The sequence below is a fragment of the Macaca thibetana genome, chromosome 5 (genome assembly GCF_024542745.1).
Source record: "Macaca thibetana thibetana isolate TM-01 chromosome 5, ASM2454274v1, whole genome shotgun sequence".
NCBI classification, from domain to species: domain Eukaryota; kingdom Metazoa; phylum Chordata; class Mammalia; order Primates; family Cercopithecidae; genus Macaca; species Macaca thibetana.
The window spans coordinates 137886611-137910713 of record NC_065582.1 but is presented as its reverse complement, the minus strand read 5'-3'; the positions used below and the strand labels follow the sequence as shown (position 1 = coordinate 137910713).

The window sequence follows — 24103 nt, the reverse complement described above, 5'->3', positions numbered from 1 at the left end:
GCTTTGGCTCTTAATTCTTTGCCTGCTCAACATCTGACTATAATTCTAGATGCCCATTATCTTGCTCTAGCTATAGCAATCTATATTGACAATAAATCCTTGACAACTAGTAGCTGCTCAATAACTGCTGAAAGAATATAAGGAAATACCTGTGCATCTTCTCCTGGATCCCCTACAGTTTCTACAAGTCTGGAGAGAACATCAGAAAGTGTAGTTGCAGTCAGAGGCTGCTTTAGGGCCCTGAAAATCTGAAAGGATCTCCCAGCATAGTGTCGAGAAGAACAGGAAAGTGCTGTTTGCAGAGCAACTTCACTAAGATGATGTTCCAAATGAATTGCTTCTGTGAATGCGAAGGAAACAAGTAGGTTGTTCTTGTTCTTTAGAATACTATTGGGGTTATAATCAGAAGTGAATCATTTTAAAGCTAGTAGCTAGCACACTACCTGGCAAACCAGACTGGCACTCACATTTTATAAGTCAATGCTTTTTCTTTGATTAAACTCCATTTGCATTTCAGATGACCCTTTAATCTTTACAGAAGCAATGCTTGAGACCAGGGTTTCTCAATCTTGGCACTACTGACCTTATAAGCCAGAAAATTCTTTGTTGGAAGGGCTGCCCTGAGCAGGGTAATGATGTTTAGCAGTGTCTCTGGCCTCAACCCACCATATACCAGTAGTAACCCCTTGCTCCTAACCCATAATTGTGACATTGTCTCTAGACATTGCCAAATGTCCCCTAGTTGAGAACCACTGCTCTAGATAAATACAATTTGACTATGATTTTCAGAATGTGTTAATTTTACATTACTGAAGACTATACCAGCACAAAATTTTTTTAAGTTTCCCATTTCTATATATGTCCGTTTAATGTAATTTTTTCATAATACGCAATTGTATTGTAATTTTATGATGCCATCAAACACAAAACTAAGGAGCCCAGCATTTCATAGACAGCATTCTCATTTTTAAGTAGTAACTTAATTTTTCTTCAGTGAAAACAGATCTGTTATCATTAAAAAATTTAAAAAGAAAACTTGTCTAAAACTTTTAGACGTATCACAATATCAACTATTAACTTTTTGCAAAGCATTATCAGAAACCGGCATCACATTAAAATGTCACTAACATTAAATATTATTTAAAATATTTCTTAAAAGATACCTGAGCTCGACTGCTTAAAAACAGAAACCACATGTTTCAAAAATGTAGTTAACTGTTCAGCACTCTTTATGCTAGGATTCTTGGCAGAAACATCCTCATGGTTCCAAAGGGGCCCTCTTTTTCTGAAAACAGAGAACAGATGTAATTTCCTTGGATTTTCACTTGTGATTAACAGTTGTACTCACACTTGCCTAAATTACGCCTTCACAATTAGAAAGGATGGTAGTTGAATAAATAGGTCACAGTCTACTACTACTGCTTAGGCACATGAATATGTAATGATCTACAGCAAGGAGAGAAAGATCTCATTTCAGTGTCTACCATCACACCAGTCAAATTCTCTCAGACGTAGTAGAAAAAGAGGTCAACTTTTGCCAAGTGAGAAGCATATTGGTTACTGCTTATGTGTTCCAGGTCAAAATATAATCTCTGTATTTACATTGTAATGCAAAGAAAATAATTTGCTGGTGAAATGCAATGAGAATAATTTACTAGCTAAAACTATAGGGAAAGTTTAGGACAGAATAAGGTCCACTTGATACTTTCTTTAAAATGACTTTGTGTTCTCGGCCACCACCTCGGTTAAGCTCTTTATTAACACAGGCCCAAAGTGCCCTGAGAACCTGCTACACACTGCTTCTGGTTCCTTCCTCCTCTAATGCATCCTCCACACTGTTATGGGGCTGATTTTCTCCACATATTTATAAAATGCTGCCTCCCACTGTCCCCCCAGCTTAATGAGTTTCTATATAATCTACAACTTTATGGCCTGGGCTTCATGGCCCTCCAGTTTGAACTCTCCCAAGCTTTCCAGAATTGTCTAGAACAACTCTCTTTTCTCTGCATTACAGTCAGAGTGGATTCCTCACCATTTCCAAACACACGGTTTTCTTGTGCTCCTGTGATTTTGTTCTTGCAATGGAATATCATGCCCTTTCTCCCACCTATATTCCTTCTCTATTTATTGCGCCTTGCAAAGAGTAGACCATAAATAAATATTTGATGATTGAATGATAATGTAGCTAATAAAAGTTAAATATATATTCAGATAATACTGCATTCTTTTTGGGCATAAAATAGCCAGATATGATTAAAGTCCTTCTGAGGTATAACTGCACTGGCACAAAAGAAGTCTTTGATTGCATCCTAATTTTCAAAATACTGTGCAATACAAACCTGTGTATTTCACATCAATGGCATTTCAGAAAACAAAAATATGGCTCATAATACCCGACCAATGAAAGAATGACTTAACACATACACTGCTGGGATGCTAAGGGCTGCCAATGTTACCTTGAGGTAATGAATTCCATGAGGGTTTTGACTTTTCCATCCTGCTCCACTGAGATGTCAACCTCATTGAGGATAGTGGTGTGCAGATGTGAAATGGCAGCACTGTTATTTCCTAAGCTGATACTAGAAGAGGTAGAACTTGAGCTAAGCCCTGAGTCAGTCATAGGGGAGGGCTGGTAATCAGGTATAAAATCGTTAATGCCTGCTGAAAGAGAAAGATCGTCATGAATACCTAAAACATGAAAGAATCTCACAAAATACCTATAGAATTAAACTGTCATTCCTTATAGACTCTATGGGACACATGAGGAAATCTGTCAGTGCAAGGTGATATGAATCTGTGCTCCTGCTGATCCTCATAAACATCAAATTACAGCAAGTAAGTTTTCGGGCAAACATCGTTTCACAGCTTGAAAACTTAGCAATTTGGAAGTACTGTGCAGTCCTCTGCCGCCATCTGCTGAAGAAACTTGCAAGTGGCAGTTTCCTAATATTTTGGCATATTTTGTCAACATTGCTTGTCGGTTACATTTCTATAACATGAACTGATTTTTAACTTTTTATGGAAAATTTTCTAGAATTTTTGATCCATTTTCATTGCAGAAAGACTCATCTATCTGAAATACACATAGTGCGTCAATTATTTTTTTAAAAACTGTTAAAAGGTTATTACTAATGCCCATATTTACAAATTGGTAAGAGAAGCCTTAAAAACAAACAAGCTATGGAATTTTGAAGAATGGTGCCTTAATATAAAAAGGCAGTAAACTTCATTCCATTTTTCTTTCAATCATAGTTTTAAAAGGCTAATAAGTTTCCTAATAACTGTTTCCTAACTATAGGATTTTAAACAAGTAACAGGGTTTTAACTAGCTTTAAAATTCATGACCCTGTATCTGATACTGTATGATTAGAACAAAAAAAAGTAGTTTTATTTCAATTTCAAAAAAAGTTTCTAGATCACCTGTCACTAGCCTGATGGTACTGATGAAAGAAATAAGTTAGAGTTACAGGATATAGGAAAATATACCTTAAAAGTAAAAAAGAAAAATTAGCATTGACAGTAAAATAAACCAAATTAAGTCTCATTAATTTGGACTTCACTACTTCAAAATGTATGTTTTTAATGCAGTAAATATAATCACGTGAATAACAAAATTTAAAATGCCTTACTTTATCAGTTTTCAGATCCTGCAAATAAGAGGAATCTAATACAAGCTCAATATCTTTTTTGTAATTCGTCCTCAATATTAAGCACTGTTTCATTATGTCTTCAACTTCATATTCATAACTTAACTCTTGTGTGATAAAGATCCTTCAAGGTAATGCAGATTCAATTATTTCAGATTTGCTCCCTTCTTTTATTAGTAAATAATTTAAATGGTACTTAAAATAATACAACTACATTTTAAAAATGTTCTCTAGTATTTCAACTTTTATGACTTTCTCTAATGCAGGATTCCAAATTAATAAAGTATAATTCTAATTTCAAATTGTACTTTTAAGGCAAATACCTGTGAAATTATAATCTAAGTGTGCAACTTGTTTGACTGTAAGCACCCTGGGCTCATTAAACTCCTTGTTCCTGAGAAGGACAGAAGCAACAGTTCGGATGTTACTTTTGGGTCCCATTACTATTAATAAGTGCAGAAGCAGACGTTTACAATGTTCATACACCTCAGGGTGGCAGTGGTCAAACCCTAAAAAGGACGGTAGAAAAACATTATCAATAAAGAGAAATAATGAGTATTCTTACTATCAAACTCACATTTTGAAGAAAAGGAGGGATTATATGAAAGATTTCAAGGAAGGTGACATATTATATGGTTTTTTATTGTGCTAGAGTTCTTATATACTTGTACAATAGCTTATTGTCTTATAGTACTAGGGAGACTCAAGATAAGTTAAATGTGTTTCATGTCTAAAATTTAGTGATCTCCTAAAAATTATTACTGTTACATAACACAAAAAATTCATGGAAATGAAGTTTTTTTAAAAGGCAGGCTTTTTTGTGTACTTAGCACGTAACAGAAAGTACATGATTAACTAAAGGAATGATGTAACACACCAACAGTAAGTGTGCACATCAGGAAAATTTATAAGGAGATGGCTATTTGGACTTGCTTCAGGAAGCCAATCCTATAAGCATCAAATGTATTATAGATATGACAGATTCCTCATGTTTGCTACAGAAGGCACGATGGAGTTTCAGCTGTAATAATCAGGCTATCCAACAATCCAATTCTTTTGGGAAATACTTAGAACCTATTTCAACTTTTCATTCACTCTGAAAGTTCCCAATCCCCAGAGGTAAGTTAATTTGACTCTTGCCACAGCCACAGAATTTTTCCTCAGTACAGTTTATGTGTGTTTGTGTGTGGGCAGGCGAGGCCATAAGATAGGAATAGGAATGGGGGGGAATAGATATGTTTGTTTGTAGTTAGAAGAGGTGCCACAAATAACTCCCCAAGAGACCAGAGGAATCATAATGAAAAGTGTCATGGAAATAATATAAAAATAACAGGAAACAGAAACACATAAAAACTGTCATAAAACCATACTGCTTTTAAATTATCATAAAAATATAAAATGAAAGAATTAGAACCAAATATTTATTACCTATAAAAATTGCATGAAGAAGAAGATGCAGGTAGCTTCCCCATTCCACCTTCACACTATGATCAATGATCAGATCAGTCAAAAGGATCACTGCTATGTTACACCTATGACAAGAGGTGTTAATAAGAGTTTCATTAACGTTTTACTAGATCTTGGTAAACCTAGAGAGAATCTGGTACAAAATTACTTGAAGATTTTAATATCACATTTCATGGAAAAATACAACTTATGCAGGAAAAAGGAGGAAAAACAAATACAGCTGAAGAAAACATTAACCATTAAGTTAAAGAGATGGAACAGAACATAAGGGCTAAGGGCTCCTTGAACTCAGGAGCCACATTTTCTTCATCTTTAAACCTTGAGACTTAGCACACTGCTTGCCACAGTAGGTGTTCAATATATGTTTGGTGCATTAATACATTTTGAAAGAATGCAGTAATTGCTCTATTGTGATTTTGCTAAGTAGAATTCAACTCGATGCAAAATAATAGTGCCTACCATAGGAAAGCCATATTTTTTAGATGTAGTAACTGGGTCCCAGAAAGGTCAAGTAACTATGCCAGACACCCAGAAAAGCAGCAGCATAATTAGATTTAATAATATTAATTTTATAAAGTTAGGACTCTGAGTTTTTCAGATTTCTTAGAACACACTGATCTACGTTGCAGTATCTCCATAAAGAAGACTGCTTTTTTTCTGTGTTGTCAGATAGCACAAAGAAAGCCGAGAGTGTTCAGCAGCAACTTGGTGCATATGTAAAAGGAATGACGCTGTAGTCCACCTGTGAAGAGGTAATCCAGGTGATGACGTTTCAGGCACGTAATCCACCAGTGGTGACCAGCAGCCTCCAGCTGGTGGGAAGGGCAGTGGCTCTCCTTGGTTATGCTCCATCACTTTCAGTCGCCAATTAGAATAAAGTGGCATTGAATCACCTATCAAGATAAAATGATCTCATTTTCTACACCATCTAATTTCTGCCAATATAAGCAAACTCTAGTAAGATCCCGACTATTTATATAGTATTAGAGAGTGATAAAAAAAAAAAATTTCCCACTATTTCAACATATGTTTGATTGAAAATCTAGGCACAAATATTATCAAATTAAGCAAACCAGGGAGAGGGAGAGAGAGAGAGATCAATATAGGTTCCACCCTGTATGTCAAAGCAAAATTATATTAGCTCTTCATCATGATTCCATCAGTGATGTCCAAGCCAGGAGATCACATTATTGGAGAAGCTGCCTTGTAACAAAGGGCCTTCTGGTAAATTAATTCAATTCTAAATATCCTGAGATAGGGCCAACACAGCTCCATCTTGAAAGGAACTCTGCTCTACCACAGTGGGGCTGCGGGGTGCAATAAAAAATGTCAGGAAATGTGAATTCTGTGTGACGTGGGTAAGTCACTTAACCTCTCTGGACCTCAGTTCCATCATGTGCAAAATGAGGAGATTGGACCAGATCATCTTCAGTGTCCCTTCCCAGTCTGAAAGCCTGTGCTTCTATGACACCCTACCTTAACGTTATAGTGAAACTTGGGTAGATTATTCACTTTGCAATTGCCAAGGGACAGTCTTTTTAGGAAAATGTGAATCCATGCAGAAGGAGCAATCCTGCTAAAAAAAATCAGCCTGTTTCCAGTATTTGTTCTATGATGCTTCCTGAGAACCAGTTCTTATGTTCCTTGTGATTTATCTATAGGAAACCTGTGCTTTAAAAAAATTTTACCCAAATATGTTGCTTCTTAAAATCAAGATGTTTCAGATTATGTTGGAACACCACTAGTGGCAGTTAAATACGCTTTTTAAAAACAATTTACTGAAAAAATACATATTTATTAACGTTAATGTAATTAACAATACACCTCACCCTTATATTTATATTGAAAACGTTTGGAATTTATTACTTTTTTCTTCTTCATAAGATCCTCCAGAGCTGCTACTGTATCGGGATTCTAGTCTGTGATGTTGCCGATTCAAATGACTGTTTAGTCCACTGTAAATGTCCAGGTGCACATAGCTATGGGAATGATCACTGAAGTTAGTCACAGTTGACGGTGCAATGGTATTTATACTTTATGTTTCACTTTCCATGTTTAAAAAAGGAGGCCAGATGCCATGGTTCAAGCCTGTAATCCCAGCACTTTGGGAGGCCAAGGCAGGCAGATCACGAGGTCAGGAGATCGAGACGATCCTGGCTAACACGGTGAAAAGCCCGTCTCTACTAAAATACAAAAAATTAGCCGAGCGTGGTGACGTGCGCCTGTAGTCCCAGCTACTCGGAAGGCTGAGGCAGGAGAATTGCTTGAACCTGGGAGGCAGAGGTTGAGCTGAGATCGTACCACTGCACTCCAGTCTGGCAACAGAGTGAGACTTCGTCTCAAAAAAAAAAAAAAAAAAAAAAAAAAAAAAGGACACAGTACACAAAATATTAACAAAAGTTTACTATGATATGTATTAATTTCCACCTTATAATCCAAAAGCTTAAACTTTTAATCAGCTATTTCTACCTAAAATAATATTCTGGCATATAAAACAGGTGGAGTAAATACATTCATATAGGTCTAAAACTTTAAGCAATACAAAAAGTGACTTACCATATACCACCTATTCATACATTAGAGCATATAAAAAAATCTAGCAGGATAGCATCTTTAATGTTGAAACTCTCAATGTTGAAAGTTTCCAGCATGGAATTACATTTTTTTCACTTGAATTTTAACACAGCAACATCCACATTTCAATGCAGAAAATATCATTTATTCTGATGACAACCAGTATCTGTCAAACTGAACAGCTAATAAAGAACAGAGAAGTACTTACCTCTCTTCAATATTCTCTTTAATGGGCTTATTATCAGGATTGCCATCTGTGGGAGCTACCATTGTATTGCTACTGGAAGTAGTTCCTGTAATCAAAGACAAAGCAGTACTTGTGAATCTACAAACCTGGAATAACCCAATAAGAACAAAAGATCTCAAATTATAGATATCAAAACTGAACTAAAATGAGAGCAAAGTCATTTTAAAAAAGGAATGTACTCATAATTACCAAAAGGGAAAGGAGACACGACGAACAAATTTTTGGATGCTAGAATACAAATGGACAATAAGTAATTAAGTGTTAAGAAGGCTGAATCCAAAGGTGGTGGTGGGGGAAAATCAAGAAACTGCCATATTTATACTGCTGAACTTCCGAAAGTCTCAGGGATGAGTAGCATCAAGAACCTCCGGAAACAGAGGTTGAAGGTGGTGCTAAAAAATAGGAAACCTGGCTGAAAGTCAATCTATTTTAGAAGTAACTGGTTCCCCAAATCTACTTTCTTGCCTCTTGCAGCTGGGTGGCTGTCTTTCCCTACTTCTAGAAGTCTTTTCTGATGAAAATCAGAAGATTCCTGAACTAGGGCACGCCACATACTCCTGAAAGAGGAGGCACCTTACAAAGAACAGGGGCATTAAATGAAATGAAAATGTACAGGCTAAAATTTGAGACTGCACCCCCAGCTACATCCTTCTCACACCACTGGGCTTCCAGAAAGTTTGAAGACTGTGTATATGTGTGTGTATAAATATATACAATCCAAAGGGGTGTGTGTGTATATGTTCACAGACACACCCTCTGTTGGCAAATGACTAGAAAGAATTTTCTCTGGGGAACCTGATAAATCTAGGAGAAAATACCTACAGATACTGGCTTCACTGAAATCATGGTACAACAAAGGATACAGTAAACAAATTCCATATATGCTTATAGAACTTATTTTTTTTTAAATATTCTACTCTTTATGAAAAGACAGATCTAGAATTGGTAGGCTTTCAAGAAAAGTTGTATCAAGACAAAAACAACAATGTAGAGAAAATGAAGACTTCTGCTGGGAGAAGAAAACTTTATAACTGTATCAGATACGAAACAACAGGCCAACCATGAAACAAGAATAGGATGCTACTTTAAAAAATTATAATTAAATGAAACTTTGGAATTAAAAACATTCTAGCAGATGTGAAAAATTCAATAGAAGCATTATTAGACATCTCCTAGAAAATAAAACAAAAGGACTAAGTGATGAAAATGGATGGTAAAAAATATATTATAAAGAGATAATTTAAAATATTTCTAGTTTTACAATGTTGTTATTAGCATGCTGAAAACATTTAAACTGAGTAACAAAGGGTTTAATAGAAATTTCATCTACAATAGCCTTTTTACTATTTTGAATTTCATTGGAGGTTCTTCTATTAGGAACATAGTTTCTTCAAACTCAAAATACTATAATAATTTTAATATATGCACATACATATAAGTATATATATATACACACACACACACACACTCAGTTGATTGGATATGATGTATAATATATACTCAAATAATTATAATGTGAAATTACACAAATAATTTCAACATATAAGCATTTTCTAAATTTAACATGGTAATTATACCCATTAAAAAATGCATGTGTTGGCCGGGCGCGGTGGCTCACGCCTGTAACCCCAGCACTTTGGGAGGCCAAAGGGGGTGGATCATGAGGTCAAGAGATTGAGACCATCCTGGCCAACATGGTGAAACCCCATCTCGACTAAAAATACAAAAATTAGCTGGGCATGGTGGCGCACACCTGTAATCCCAGCTACTTGGGAAGCTAAGGCAGGAGAATCACTTGAACCCGGGAGATGGAGGCTGCAGTGAGCCGAGATCACGCCACTGCACTCCAGCCTGGTGACAAAGCAAGACTCTGCCTCAAAAAAAAAGAAAAAAAAAAGAAAAAAAAGGTATGTGTTATGTAGGGAATAAATTTATATTCCATCTCTGAATAAGTATGTAAATATTGCTTTTCTGTATATTAATACTTACATTGTCGAATTGCTTTCTCATGAGGATTTACAAAGTCTTATCAAATTAATTACCATACATGACTCACATTTGCTTTTGTTTTCTCAACAATAATATTTAAAGACACAATAAACTCTTGTTTAACAACTATGTTAAGCTTCTCTTTCAATACTGAGGAAGATGTGTTTTTTTCAATAAATTTTATTGCATATATCTGAGATTTGTAACAAGATGTTATGGGACACAGAGACCCTAAAATGGTTACCATAGTGAAGCAGATGAAGACACCTATCATCTCACACAGCAGTTTTAACAAATTTCTCACCTGAGGTGACAGAAGGGATTTTATAGCTGGAAGTGATGCGATAATACGGGGGATTATCCATGTGAGTGACCCCTGAACTGACAGGATCGGTCAGCTGAAGCTCACTCACCAGCTCTTCTAGCAACTGCATTGTTTTATCTCTACCTAAATATACAATGACCTTCTTTACCTGTCACAAAAGAAATCATTCAGAAAAGAAAAAGCAAAGTTTTTATCTCATTAATTTCTCCTGAGACAAATTTTATCAGAGTAAGTTCAACTTTAAGTGCTAGATGAATAAACACAATCTAAATCAAAACTGGCACTGATCAACAATAAGACATTAATCAGCTTTATCAATACTGTCTTCCCTCTAACTCTCAACATTAGATCTAATTAGGATGAACTGAACATGTTTAGTGGTTTCCACTTTATGCACTTTCTTTATTTTGCTTTTTTTTTTTTAAAAAAAAAAAAAGCAAAAAAAATACTTTTCTGTAAAAATTTCTCTTTTAATCGAAACACTTCCAGGTAATAACATCCTAAGATTTTCCTCTGATTTTTAGTTAGCCTCCAAACCCAGGGTTTATCTTTTATTCTGCCTTCCCCATTCCCTATAGTCAAACACAGTAGTCATTAAGAGCAAGGAACTAGAACTAAACTAGAACTCAAACTACATTGCCTGGTTTGGAATGTGTATATACCACTCACTAACTCTATCATTGAGTTGAAGCTATACTTCATATAGCTGTTAGGAAGATTAAAAGAGTTAAGGTTTACAGTGCACTTTACAAATGGCTAGTAACACAGTATAAGTAAGTAGAAAAACTTTTCAGTAGTATATATTATATATATGTTTTGGTAATGTATATTACTGAAATAACTTCATAACTGATCAGCCTATCTCTTTTTCTCCCTACTTTAATCCTTACTACTCAAAATGTGATCCTAGCAAGACAGGCATCATCATCTGCAGTTTGCTAGAAATAGAAAATCTTAGGCCCACTCCACCTCCAGAATCAGAATGATTCATATTTTTACAGACATATGAAAAGCCCTGCTTTATATGACCCCTGGATTAACCTTAAAACATGATTTATTATATCCCAACTAAATTCCTTTTTTTTTTTTTTTTTGGAGATGGAGTCTCGCTCTGTCACTCAGGCTAGAGTACAATGGGGTGATCTTGGCTCACTGCAACCTCTGTCGCCCTGGTTCAAGCAATTCTCCCTGCCTCAGCCTCTCAAGTAGCTGGCATTACAGGTGCCTGCTGCCACACCCGGCTAATTTTTGTGGTTTTAGTAGAGATGGGGTTTTGTCATCTTGGCCAGGCTGGTCTCGAACTCCTGACCTCAGGTGATCCTCCTGCCTCGGCCTCCCAAAGTGCTGGGATTACAGGTGTGAGCCACAGCACCCGGCCAAAACTCTTATTATGGTTACCCAATGATACCATTCTATGTATGGCTCTTTACTCCATCCAATGGGTGCTACTTGTTAATTCTCTCTGCTTTCAGGTTTGATCTCCTCTGAGCATGCTGTGTGCATTCCTGCCTCTGTGGCTTCCTTCTGCCAATCCGGGGATCTCCGAGTTGACACTCCCAACCCTAATCCTTTCAAGTCTTCGAGCCCCATCCCCTACCTTAACTCTACTCCCTTCTCCAAGAAGCTTTTACTGACTTCACAACCAGATCTGGGTTGGAATTCTAGAACTATTAAGTGACAGAGTGAGACCTTGAGGAAATTACCATTCTCTCTGCCTTGTTTTTTCATCTGTAAAACTGCAGTGATCTCACCAAACTCATAGATTTATTCTGAGAATTAAATAATGTGGATGAAGTGCTTTTACCATGCCTAAAATAAGCACCCATAAGTGCTTAAAAAATAATAACCAATACATTATTATTATTGACATTAAAAAATGGCTCCTTTTAAATTCCTGGAAAATGGCTATTCCCCAAATTTCCATTTGGCCTCTTAAAAGTATAATCTCATGCTTTTTCTGGTTCCAGCTCTAACTCCCCCATTCATTCATCCAATTAATGGGCATCTTCTATGTGCCAGGCACTACTAAATGAGAACTTAGCGGTGAATCAAATAGACAAAAACTACCATTCTTAAGGAGCTTACAATCTACTGGTTGATGCAAAACTAAAGAGGTAAATAGGTAAAATATATCACGTGTTTGGTGATGATTAAGTGCCAGAAAGATCAATAAAGCAGGGAAAGGAAATGGAGTGTGTGTGTGGAGGTAGGGCATTTGCAGTTCTATACAGGATGGGCAGCAGAAGTCCCAGTGGGCACTGACACCTGAAGGAGGACCTGAAAGAGATGAGGAGTGAGTAACGTGGCTGACTGGGGAAAGAGAAGGCAAGTGAGTGTGAGGGCACCGAGGAGGGAATGCCTGGTGAGAGGGCTAGAAGCAAAGGGGGGCCAGTACAGCTGAAGGGTGTGAGCACCAGAGAGAATATAGGAGACACAGCCAGAGAGGTGACGTGGGGTAACGTTGTCTTGTACTATACACCTACAGTTCTCTAAGCACTCCTCAAAGGCACTACACCTGTGGTACACCTTGGCAATGATGCTTTCAGTGACCAAGTGAACTTGGGGAATGCTGGGTAAAGCAAAGCTATTAAGTGGTTTGTTTAAAATAGAATCTGTAGAACTTTTATTTATTTATTTATTTAATTTTTTAAATTTTTTATTTTTTTTATTTTTTATTTTATTTTTTTTTTTTGAGACGGAGTCTCGCTCTGTCGCCCAGGCTGGAGTGCAGTGGCGCAATCTCGGCTCACTGCAAGCTCCGCCTCCCGGGTTCACGCCATTCTCCGGCCTCAGCCTCCCGAGTAGCTGGGACTACAGGCGCCCGCCACTGCGCCCAGCTAATTTTTTCTATTTTTAGCAGAGACGGGGTTTCACCATGGTCTCGATCTGCTGACCTTGTGATCCGCCCGCCTCGGCCTTCCAAAGTGCTGGGATTACAGGCGTGAGCCACCGCGCCCGGCCTTATTTTTTATTTTTTTTGAGATGGAGTCTCGCTCTGTCGCCCAGGCTGGAGTGCAGTGGCCAGATCTCAGCTCACTGCAACCTCTGCCTCCTGGGCTCACGCAATTCTCCTGTCTCAGCCTCCTAAGTAGCTGGGATTACAGGCATGAGCCACCACACCTGGCTAATTTTTGGATTTTTAGTAGAGATGGGGTTTTACCATGTTGGCAAGGCTGGCCTCTGACTCCTGATCTCAGGTGATCTGCCCACCTCGGCCTCCCAAGGTGCTAGGACTAAAGGCATGAGCCACCGTGCCTGGCCTGTAAGAACTTTTAGATAACGTTCTGTAGAACTAGTCTTCCGTTGACCACACTTTTGGGGGATGCTGCCACGGGATGGATATCTACATCTGCATCTAAAAAGACGTATGCACGTGTGAACATTTAACCCTCACATTTGACAGTTTCATATCAAACGTGTCGTCTTGACTTGGGCAGATCTGGATGTTGCTTTCTCCCCTGGAAGGCAAAGATGTTATCTTCTTCGTTTCATATCTCTTACCATGCTTTCCCTTGCTTCCAGCAGCCTGAAGGGCAATCCTATAAGCACTGAGCTCTCACTCACCATCCTGTTCTCGTATCTAAATGCCAGCTCTGCCTAGCAGAAACCAGAAACATCTGCAATGTGTGGTTTCAGCTTCAATATCACTTTCTCTCAAGTGTCATCTTGAATCCTTCCAGACAGCTGTGGTTCCTAAGTTTTACTCTCAGAACTCTGCAATTTTTTAATAGCCTTTATCACACTATACTTTATTAACTTACTGATTTATTCATTAAATAAATCAGATGTAGGTTCAACAAATAAATTCTGTATTACCCATCAGATTGTAATGCCCAGAAGAGCACCTGGTCTGTCATAATGATGGAAAACATTTGCTGACTGAATCAGTGAATAAATCCATATGCTATTTTCCTGACTGTCTTCATCCTGGCCCTTGCCTTGCATCTCCTGGGCAACTGCTGCCCATACTCTGACATCATAAGATACTAGTAAATATATATATATATATATATATATATATTTTAAGTTAAATGAACTTGAATACATACGTAAGGCAAGAGGCTTGGTTCGCTATTCACCCCACAAATGCTGATCAAAAAGTGCAAAATTATTTTCAGGTTTTTGGGCCAGCCATCTGCAAGTGTGGTCCACACGTTCTCCACCTCCGACCAGGCCAGTTCATCGCCATACTAGATGCAATACGCACAAAAGATACTTCAGTCATGACTGCCTATTATAAAAACCAAACTTGTCATACCATGAAATATTAAAAAACAATGTTTTCCACAGATAGCTTTAATCGTTTCCACACTTTACAGAAACAATAATTTCTTTCAACAAATCTAAACATAAATATCATTAATCATATATGGTTTTAGTAAAAAAAATTCATATATCATCAGTCTTTTTTAAAGAAAGAAATTTATAATGCAGTTTGCTTGGTTATCACAGGATTATGGAGCCTCTTCATCTGTTTCTAACCACATCTACTTACTCAATAATTCTGTGCAGCAATTATAAATACAAAACTCATTTTACCTTTGCTGTCATATACATCAGATTGTTCAAAACCATTGCAGTGGCTTGTGGAGATCCCCATCCTTCTCCCCGTAACCAGCGCCTACTAGTCACCATAAGTTCTCGGTCTTTCAAGGAATCATCTTCATCTTCATCATGTCGCCTTGCTGTGGGGAGAGGTTTTAAGTCCACCAGCTCGATGTTGTTCATCCATGGTAGCAGGTAGTGCAGCATCACCTGCCGTCCAGCAGGGTGAGCTGTCTGGATTCTCTGGCTTATCTCTGAAATTGAAAACAAGTCAAAGAGAACTGATGTAATTTCGGCTTCCTCTGACTGGTAATTAATTCCAACAGATTTCAGAAGCTGGATTTTATTCATTTTACTCATTACACTTAACAATTATATGTACTGTTTTTTCTTTTAGTAACTTTCACCTCAATGACATCATAATATTAACAGCTAACATAAATCACAAGACGGAGAGAGGAAGAGGGAGAGGGAGAGGCAGGGAGAAAGGGAGAGAGGGAGACGGGGAGAGGGAGAGAGACAGAGAGAGAGACTGTGTCTCAAAAAGAAAAAAAAGAAAAAAGGGACGGAAGGTAAGAATCTACCAAAAGAGACAGAAAAGGAATACTCAATGGTAGAAGAAAAAGCAAGAAATACTAAGTTTTTGGAAATTAAGCGAGGTTAGAGCTTAAAAATATATAAGATGGCTAACACCAATTGCTGTGGAAAGTAGCAAACAGACCGAAGACTATTAGCCAGTGACTAGACTGAGCAGTTGGAAGGTACCTGGTGAGGCTACAGAAAGGAATTTGACACTAGTGGACTGTGAAGGCCATCTGTGAAGATCTAAGGCATGCATGAAGACTGAGAATACGGAATAGTGAGTGTATACACTCGAGGCAAGGCATAGGGGTGAGGAAGGGGTTAGGAGCAGGTGTGAAGGAGGGAAAGGATGTGAGGAGCAAGAATGGGAAGGGCCTCAGAGCTGACAACATTTAAGACCACTGCATTGAATCTGGAGAAAGAAAGGATCAGGACCCTTAAATTTTAAAGTGGCAAAGTTTATGCTGATATCTGTATCTGTGCAGTAAAATTCTGAATGAATATTGTGTTTGTCTCGCCTTGGAAACAGTGAAAGTGAAAATGTAGGTTAGCTATGGAATTTGTCAGGTTGAGAGGCTATGTTTTGGTTTAGAATGAACTACCTTAAGCAAAGGAGTTAAAATTAGCTGATGCTAAGGACAAGAGTGTCTGAAGATAGAACTGAAGGAAGAATGACAAGGTGGTGGTGGTGGAGGCGTGGGCACGGTCGACACCTGTACCAGCCGACATCCTAGGCGATGACATGGCATTCTAAACAGTTACATGATCTCTGAGACCTAGCTGGACTCCCCTGCTTTCTGCGCAGAAGCCTCTAGCAGCAGCTCAGCAGCCACAAAATCTGTGTTCATGGTGGCTGCTATTTTGTGTTGATGACCACTCATATCCATCTTGGAGGGGCTGTCAGGGATGCGGGGATTGGGAAAAAGGAAGGGGCATAATTGCTACCAACTACTAGGGCAAACCAAACAGGTCTACTGCTTTCAAGAACTAAATGTTAGGAGAATTTAAGCTGTTGTTGTTGCTTTTTTCTCCCACTCAGGTAAATTAGGGAGGGAAATAAACTATTTCTATTGCTAAAATAGGTGCTATGCAAAGATCCCAAGCAGGCTAAGGCCACTAACTCTTGAGCCCAAATGAAAGAAAGGACCCACAGCAGAACTCACAATCTCCCAGATCCTAGTGTTGGTGCATGTCCAGTATTTACACTGGAACAAGATCTTGATGTAGGTGACAGGCAACATGTGGGAGACTAGAAAGAGTTTTGCTCAAGGCACTGTACCACCTGCTCCTATGGTTAGGGGTTTCACTCACGGAAAACTGCCTACAACTTATCCCTGCCTATTTTTATTATTAAAGATATGCCAATACACAAAATACGATGTATTCAAGAAGTTCTATGTCTACTAAGAAATACTTTTAAGTCACATATGGAAAGTCCTCCCTCTTGTATTTTTTTCTTTTTGATGGAGTAGGGAGCAAGGGAAGGTAAGGTGTAAAACCCTACAAGGACGCCGCTGATAGAAAAACCTAAATACTGTGACAGATCAGAATTAAGAGTTCTTATTGAAGAAAAAATATTCTATGTAAAGACATGTCTGGTTTTGATTTAACCTGTAATTTAATAAATTTATAATCTTCTAAAAATTGTTTTTGAAGAAATGATTGACAAAGAGAAACTACTAACCAGTTCATTGATCATACCTGAGAATATAGCGAGAGTTAGCTCAGGATACGCCCTTGCTAGTTCCTCGGACAACTGATAATATGAAACAGAATAGAGATGTGGTAGAGGAGACAGCTGGCTGAGTACTCCATCTGTTCTCTGAACCTCCAATTTGTGAGCATAGCGAAACATCTTCGGTTCCAGAATCTATAGGAATGTGATTCCATCAACTTAGGTTAAGATTTTATGGGTTCTCTAAAGTTTAACTATAATTTTATATTAAAAAAAAAAACTCTTCTCCCAGGCTGAGTGGAGTGGCTTATGCCTGTAATCTCAATACTTTGGAAGGCAGAGGTGGGAGAATCACTTGAGGCCAGGAGTTCGAGACTAGCCTGGCCAACATAGCAGGACCTCATCTCTACAAAAAATTAAAAAATTAGCCAGGTGTGGTGGTGTGTGCCTGTGGTCCCAGCTACTCAGGAGGCTGAGGTTGGAGGATCACTTGAGCTCAGGAGGTAGAGGCTGCAGTGAGCCATGACCGTGCCACTGTACTCTAGCCTGAGCGACAGAGTGAGACCCTATCTCAAAAACAAAAAGAAACAAAACAAACAAAAACCCTTTCTCACTAAAAGAACTTACATTCCTCATATTTAATGTCAATGATCCAGGTTAATAATACAGTCTGAAAATAACTCCAGCAACTTAATATACAATTACTTGAAAAAGATTTACCACTTTTCTCACTCAAAAATACGATAGTACAATATATGTATAAGTGAAAAAAAAATCCTTCAAGGAGAACCTTTTGACATTACACTATTTAGAGCTGTACTGCTGAACTTTCCTCTTAATTAACAAAGGCATTAGGGTATAATTCCTAAGATGGATCTACTGGCATCAGAACCACTTTAGAGCCTTCGAAAAAAGCATCTGCTTGAATCCTATTCTTAGCCCTTGGTTAAGATGGAAGAATCTTGCCCTATTATGAATTAAATACTGTATACTAATAATATATCCGTGTTTGCTAAGTTTCTAAGTTATTTCTCCTCAATCAAATAAAGAAAATTTACATGAGAATATGATAAAAAGAGCTAATTATTTTTCATATGGCTCTCCAAAAAAACTGGGACACACATTGTTCTCATCTGCTGAACAGAAATACTTACATGGACACATATTTTAAGTACCTTCATATACATACACACGTGTTACTATAAATAACGCTTCTACAATACACTTAGGAATAGTTTGCATTATTTATAAATTTAAATATCTATATTATCTTTGTCTTATATTTCTAATAATAATTAGGACTTAATACCATAACTTCATTATTATAAATAAAGCTAAATACTATTATCAGTGTGCTTTAATGGCAAGACTAAATTATTGGGCTTCATTAAATCCTGAGTAAAAAAATATTTAAATTCACATGTTTACAAACCTGTAAAAGTTGCATAGCAACTTCATAGATACTTCTAGAAGAATCAGCTGCTTTAAACAGTATCAGATTTAGAAGCATCACTGTGTCAAACTGATAATCCCTAGGAATAAATTTTACATATTAGGTAAATAACAATGTTTAGAGACTTTTGCACCATTTAATAAATATGATATGCAAAGGGCAAGGCTTGTAGGCACCTATCTTCTAAGTCTATGAGGGGACTTGGTTTTTTCAAGGCAATAGGTACAACAACAGATGCGTGGTGATAATTGTCCTTATTTTGGTTAAATTCCATTAGAGCACAAGTGTTCAACCTTTTGGCTTCCCTGTGCCACATCAGAAGAAGAAGAATTGTCTTGTGCCACACATAAAACACACTAAAAAATGCTGATGAAAAATAAAAAATCCATGCATAATTTTTGTAATATCCACCACCACAGATAAGCAAAAAAGTCCTCACATTCAAAGGGTTAGACACAGCTGCATTAGAGCTTAAGAAAAGAAAATACAGTCAACCCTCTGTGGATCAAAAATATGTGGGAAAGGCCAGGCACAGCAGGTCATGCCTGAAATCCCAGCACTTTGGGAAGCCAAGGTGAGAGGCCAGGAGTTCAAGACCATCCTGGGCAACATACGTAGTGAGACCTCGTCTCTACAAAGAATTTAAAAATTAGCCAGGCATGGTAGTGGGAGTCTACAGTCCTGGCTACTCGGGAGGTTGAGGTGTGGAGGATCGCTTGAGCCTAGGAGTTTGAGGTTACAGTGAACTATGATCATGCCACTGCACTCTAGCCTGGGTGACAGCGAGACCATGTCAAAAAAAAAAAAAAAGAAAGTATATGGGAGGATTTGCATAGAGTAAATACAAATTCTACAGCATTTTATATAGAAGGCTTGAGCATCCACGGATTTTGGGATCTGAGAGGGGTCCTGGAACCAATCCTCTACAGATACTGAAGGACAACTATACTGGTGTCTTCATATTTTTAAATTCAAAGAAAAACTTTTCTTTAAGCAAACAAAACAAGAAACCCGCATCTAAAGTACCTGTTCTGGAAAACATTAGCAATGGCTTTAAAGCAGCCGGCCGCCACCCTCCTGGAGCCCGTGTAGCAGCGGTCCACAGCCCAGTACATCAGGTTGCTCTGATCAGGGTTCAGCTCCAGCAACAACGTAACTGCTTCACAGCCCAGCTGGTGAACCTAGGCAAAGGTTGTGAAATTGCTCAATAGAGACAGAACGTTACATATTTTTTGTCTGTTTCCCTACAGTTCTTACTAAGGTAATATGGTGCATATATTCATTGTAATTAATAGGAAAATTCCATCTCCTTTTGTTCACCTCCCTCTCATTTTACTCAGCCAGCAGAAAAAAACCACACAGATGAATTGAATTTGGCCTCTTGCTTTTTACACGAGCCTCTCTAGTATGATTCTGTCTTCCAACAGAGCCCTGAAGGCGGTTAATGAATATGAATAGTGATTAAGTGCTTTCAGAAAAATGAGTCATTAAGCTCTCTAATTATTTTTATCAAGCTTTATTCTTGTTTTTGATAACCCAATACAAAAATTGTTGTGAGGGGAAAAAGATGTAAGTCCTATGTTAAATTGTGAAGTCTGTAAATGTACAATATGAGAGTAAGGAAAGCAAAGGGTGTGGAGGGCAAGGAAGAATGATTAAATGGAAAGTGGTTAAAAAAAAATGAAATGAAACATAGCAAATAACATATTTCTCCCATGCAGCTCAATATGTTCTATGTTAGTATTTTATTTATTGACTTAGAACCCTGTTGAGAGACATACACCACTGTATTAATCCTATAATATTAAAAGGGAAATTAAAATTATTCAAATTAATGATACGTAAGAATTGGAACATTTTTACATTATGAGATCCTATTTAACTTTATATAATATGCTTTTTGCATATGATCCTAACCTATCTTATTTTTTAAAAAAGACTTGTTTTTAGTGCAACATACACAAACTGCTAATAATACAATGAGAATTTATTATGAACCTTTAAGGAAACTGTCATAATTACCTTTTTGTCCAGAGAATCCAAAATGTTATCCAACCATTTGTATAAATAGCCATCTGATGAAAGTCCTACATTATCTGCAACAGGGCCACAACATAGTACAGCAGACATAGCCTTCAAATAATAATATTAGAATTATATTTAACAAATTTAAGAGGTTAAATGTTGGTTGCTTAATGAGAAGAGGCAAAATACTTATCTAGTATCTAGTCACAATACTTTAATTTTTTTCTTTACAAATTATTTTTTAAAACTAAGAAATTTATTATGAGTAAGTAAATATGACACCAAATTAGACATGGAGTTTGAACAATACTGGAAAGGAAGATAAAAAGACCAAGAAAAAGTACTTAAGTAATGGAAAAAAAGGCATTCCTTTCAAGTAATACTCAGTTATTTAAGATAATAGTGATCAAATTTGAGTAGATTCTGGAAGTGTTTTTCATTGTATTTTATGTATTTAAATATAACTTTTGGTATAAATTTTGAATACGGCAGAAAAACATATATTCTAATACTCTCAGATACTGTGAAGAAATTCTTATCCTCTTTAAAATACTAGTGACTGAGAGACATAAAAATATTCATCTCTGCTCTTAAAAAAAAAGAAATCAGGTTTCTAAGTAAATACCTTTAATGCACAGTATTGATGTCTATTAATTTGCATATTTCTATCACTGTATCTGTCCAAGGGCGTAAACATGATGCTAAAAGGACCTGCCCAGTGACTGAACAGCATAAATAGACTGTGACGAAGGCTCTGCTGAGGAAAAATACTTCTTCTCTGGTGCACTGCAAATAAGAAAAGATAGAAAACATTTATTTCCATTTCTTTTTGCTTTAACTTTTATACCGACATGTTACTGAATGTGTAACAGTGTAAAAAAGAAAGCAAAATTTTTCATTTTAAACTATCAAAAACCTCCACAGTAGCAGGGATCACTTATATATATGCAAATCGCAGAAACAAAGTTGCAGTCTGTGTCACTCTGTGGCAGCATTACATGACATACAGCATCTCTGCAAGCAGAAATTCCATGACAGGCTCAATGGCACATGAAAGCTGGCACAGAGGTGGGGCCAGGAGCCCATTTCTCCCTGGGCTATCACTGGCTATATGGTGAGACTGGCCAAGATTTTAACACAGACACACCTCTGTATCTTGGTTCACTGGTAAGTAAGGGCTTTGGACAAGATACATGTTTTCAAACTTTGTACTTTTTTTTTTTCAGCAGGAAAGCTGCCTTTTCCTGCTAAAGGAAGCTTACATGTAATCTCAATACATAAAACAGATAAAAGCGGAGTTGAGGCCTAGCGTCCAAACACATTCTGCTGCTTTCTGCTGATGGCACTGGACAACCTCTGGGCTTTGAGAAACAGCAAAGTTTGAAAACCACTGGTTTAAATGATCTCCAAGGATTTTTTCCCCCATTTTGAAATTCTACTATATAATTTCTCTATATCTATCCTTCTTGAAGAAACTCAGCAGTATCACAATAAACCAATTTGGAAGTTGTAAAAAAGTGTTTAGTAATAGACTAAACCACATATTTACATTAGTGAGCTTCAGATCAGAAAATTTTGAAAAAAAAAATGCTCTTTTCCTTTGACAGTATCATTTTCCTTTCAAAGATGAAAACAAGGCTCCTACAGTTGAAACTGACATATGAAATTAAGTGCTTAATGACCCTGTTATAAAATACAACCCATGTTCTTCAGGCATCAACTGTCTGTATATACTATTCAAAGCAACAATGTGACTTTAATTTTTCAGAGAGAAAAAGAAACATTTGTATTTATACTGTATGCCAAAGGCTAGAGTCACATTACTTCTTACAGTTGTCAAGAATTTAACTTTTAAAAATGTAATTGTGTATATTAATCTTCCTACTATCTAAACCAATATCTGTCAATATAGAACCTACTCAATAATTAGAACATATCTGGTAAACCAATAACATGGAATCCTTGTTACATTTCGTATTTATGGCCTATATTCTTTTCCCATTATTCAAAAGTATCTTCTTAATTTTATTCTCAATTATCATTTGAAACACTGCACTCTGCTTATTGCATCTAAAACAAGGTTGTCTAAAGAGCTTATTCTATTGATTTCTCTAGGTTCTTGTGTCAGTATCCTGATCATTATTGAAATTCCATGCTGGGTTGCTTTTTTATTTCTAATCACTGACAATAATTCAAAGGGAAAACAAACTCCAGCCATCCAGGTTATGCTGACATATTTTTCCAGTATGTTCATACGTTACTTTATCAACTTAGATTATTAAACCTCAAGGAAAGAAAAAATATGACGGTTCCTTAATACTCAATAATGCTTTAAGAAATTGAAAATAATACCTGGAACATTCTGAATAATATTCGCCACTAAGGCACTAAAATGGCATCGTATATCCTTCAGTGTGTCAGAGTCTTTTTCATTTTCTGCTTCCAGGAGTTGTCTAGTTAAATCTACATACTCCAATAAAGTGTTGTTGAGAAAATGTGTTTCATTATCAAGGCCACCACTTGCACTGAAAATATTGAAGAAAACAAATGATGAAGCAAATGGGACTTTAAATTATAATTTAAATAAAAAATTCTTAATACTCAAAATGAGAATAATACATGTTAATTTTGCATGCTCATGGCAGCATGCAACTTAATATATGAAAATTAAATGAATACGATTTTGCTTACTTTAATACGAAAATAGATGGTGCTTCTTAATCTAGGAACTGCTATTGCAATTTATATTATTCAACTCCATATCTAACTTAAATCAACTCAGTGCTAAATGTTGTTTCCTCTCTGTGAAACACATGGATTTCTAAACAAAGAGATAGGAGGCATATGAAATGGGGAGGATCAGTTTAGAAAAGTTGAAAAAGACTAGTTCTATTTATTCATAGCTGCCATGTCTATTCATATTATGACTTCAGTATAATCAAATATCTATTAGTCACTTATTCTCAGTAAGATTCTGGGATAGGTATTATCAGGGATGCAAAAATCTGAGAGAATTCTGATAAGAATAGGGTAGAGTACTGGGTTTCAAAACCTCTTTCTAGACCTATGGAACTGCCTTTAAGAGTATCTGCAATGCACTAGGTACGGTGGCTCACACCTGTAATGCCAGCACTTTGGGAACCCAAGGTGGGTGGATCACTGAGTTCAAGAGATCGACACCAGCCTGTGCAACATGATGAAACCCCGTCTCTACAAAATACACAAAAATTTGCCAGGCATGGTGGTGCACGCCTGTAGTCCCAGCTACTCAGGAGGCTAAGGTGGGAGGATTGTTTGAGCCTCGTGATCTAGTCACTGCATTCCCGCCTCGGTGACAGAGTAAGAGCCTGTCTCAAGGAGGAAAGATATATCTGCAATGAGGTTTTCTTTGAGGCAGGGATCTATGTCTGTGCCTGGAAACCACTGACTGACTGATAGGGGAGTATTTGGTTAGAGTCAGAAGTCCTGGATTCCTGTCTTGTTTCATCAATCATTAAGCATATACCCCGTATCTACCTCAGAGTGTTTTAGAAGGATGTAAATGAACTGCTATATATGAAAAGGCCTAGCAAAC

The 24103-nt window shown here is 37.1% G+C and overlaps 1 protein-coding gene across 19 annotated transcripts in view; it reads right to left on the bottom strand.

Moving 5' to 3' along the window:
- The window catches only part of FRYL (FRY like transcription coactivator), a 287021-nt gene that overhangs the window by 51513 nt on the left and 211405 nt on the right, over positions 1 to 24103 (bottom strand). For 18 of the 19 annotated variants that reach the window (XM_050790052.1, XM_050790064.1, XM_050790057.1 and 15 more), the window contains 17 exons: positions 22882 to 23054; positions 21155 to 21315; positions 20527 to 20637; positions 19531 to 19685; positions 18484 to 18583; positions 17078 to 17246; positions 14789 to 15048; positions 14299 to 14439; positions 10229 to 10397; positions 7897 to 7981; positions 6981 to 7093; positions 5857 to 6007; positions 5076 to 5179; positions 3971 to 4156; positions 2457 to 2661; positions 1164 to 1285; positions 150 to 340 (listed from right to left, as the gene is read on the bottom strand). In XM_050790052.1, coding sequence (XP_050646009.1) covers positions 150 to 340; positions 1164 to 1285; positions 2457 to 2661; positions 3971 to 4156; positions 5076 to 5179; positions 5857 to 6007; positions 6981 to 7093; positions 7897 to 7981; positions 10229 to 10397; positions 14299 to 14439; positions 14789 to 15048; positions 17078 to 17246; positions 18484 to 18583; positions 19531 to 19685; positions 20527 to 20637; positions 21155 to 21315; positions 22882 to 23054 — 2596 coding nt within the window. The remainder of the gene's footprint in view (positions 1 to 149; positions 341 to 1163; positions 1286 to 2456; positions 2662 to 3970; positions 4157 to 5075; positions 5180 to 5856; positions 6008 to 6980; positions 7094 to 7896; positions 7982 to 10228; positions 10398 to 14298; positions 14440 to 14788; positions 15049 to 17077; positions 17247 to 18483; positions 18584 to 19530; positions 19686 to 20526; positions 20638 to 21154; positions 21316 to 22881; positions 23055 to 24103) is intronic. The other variant, XM_050790048.1, reaches the window with a different exon arrangement.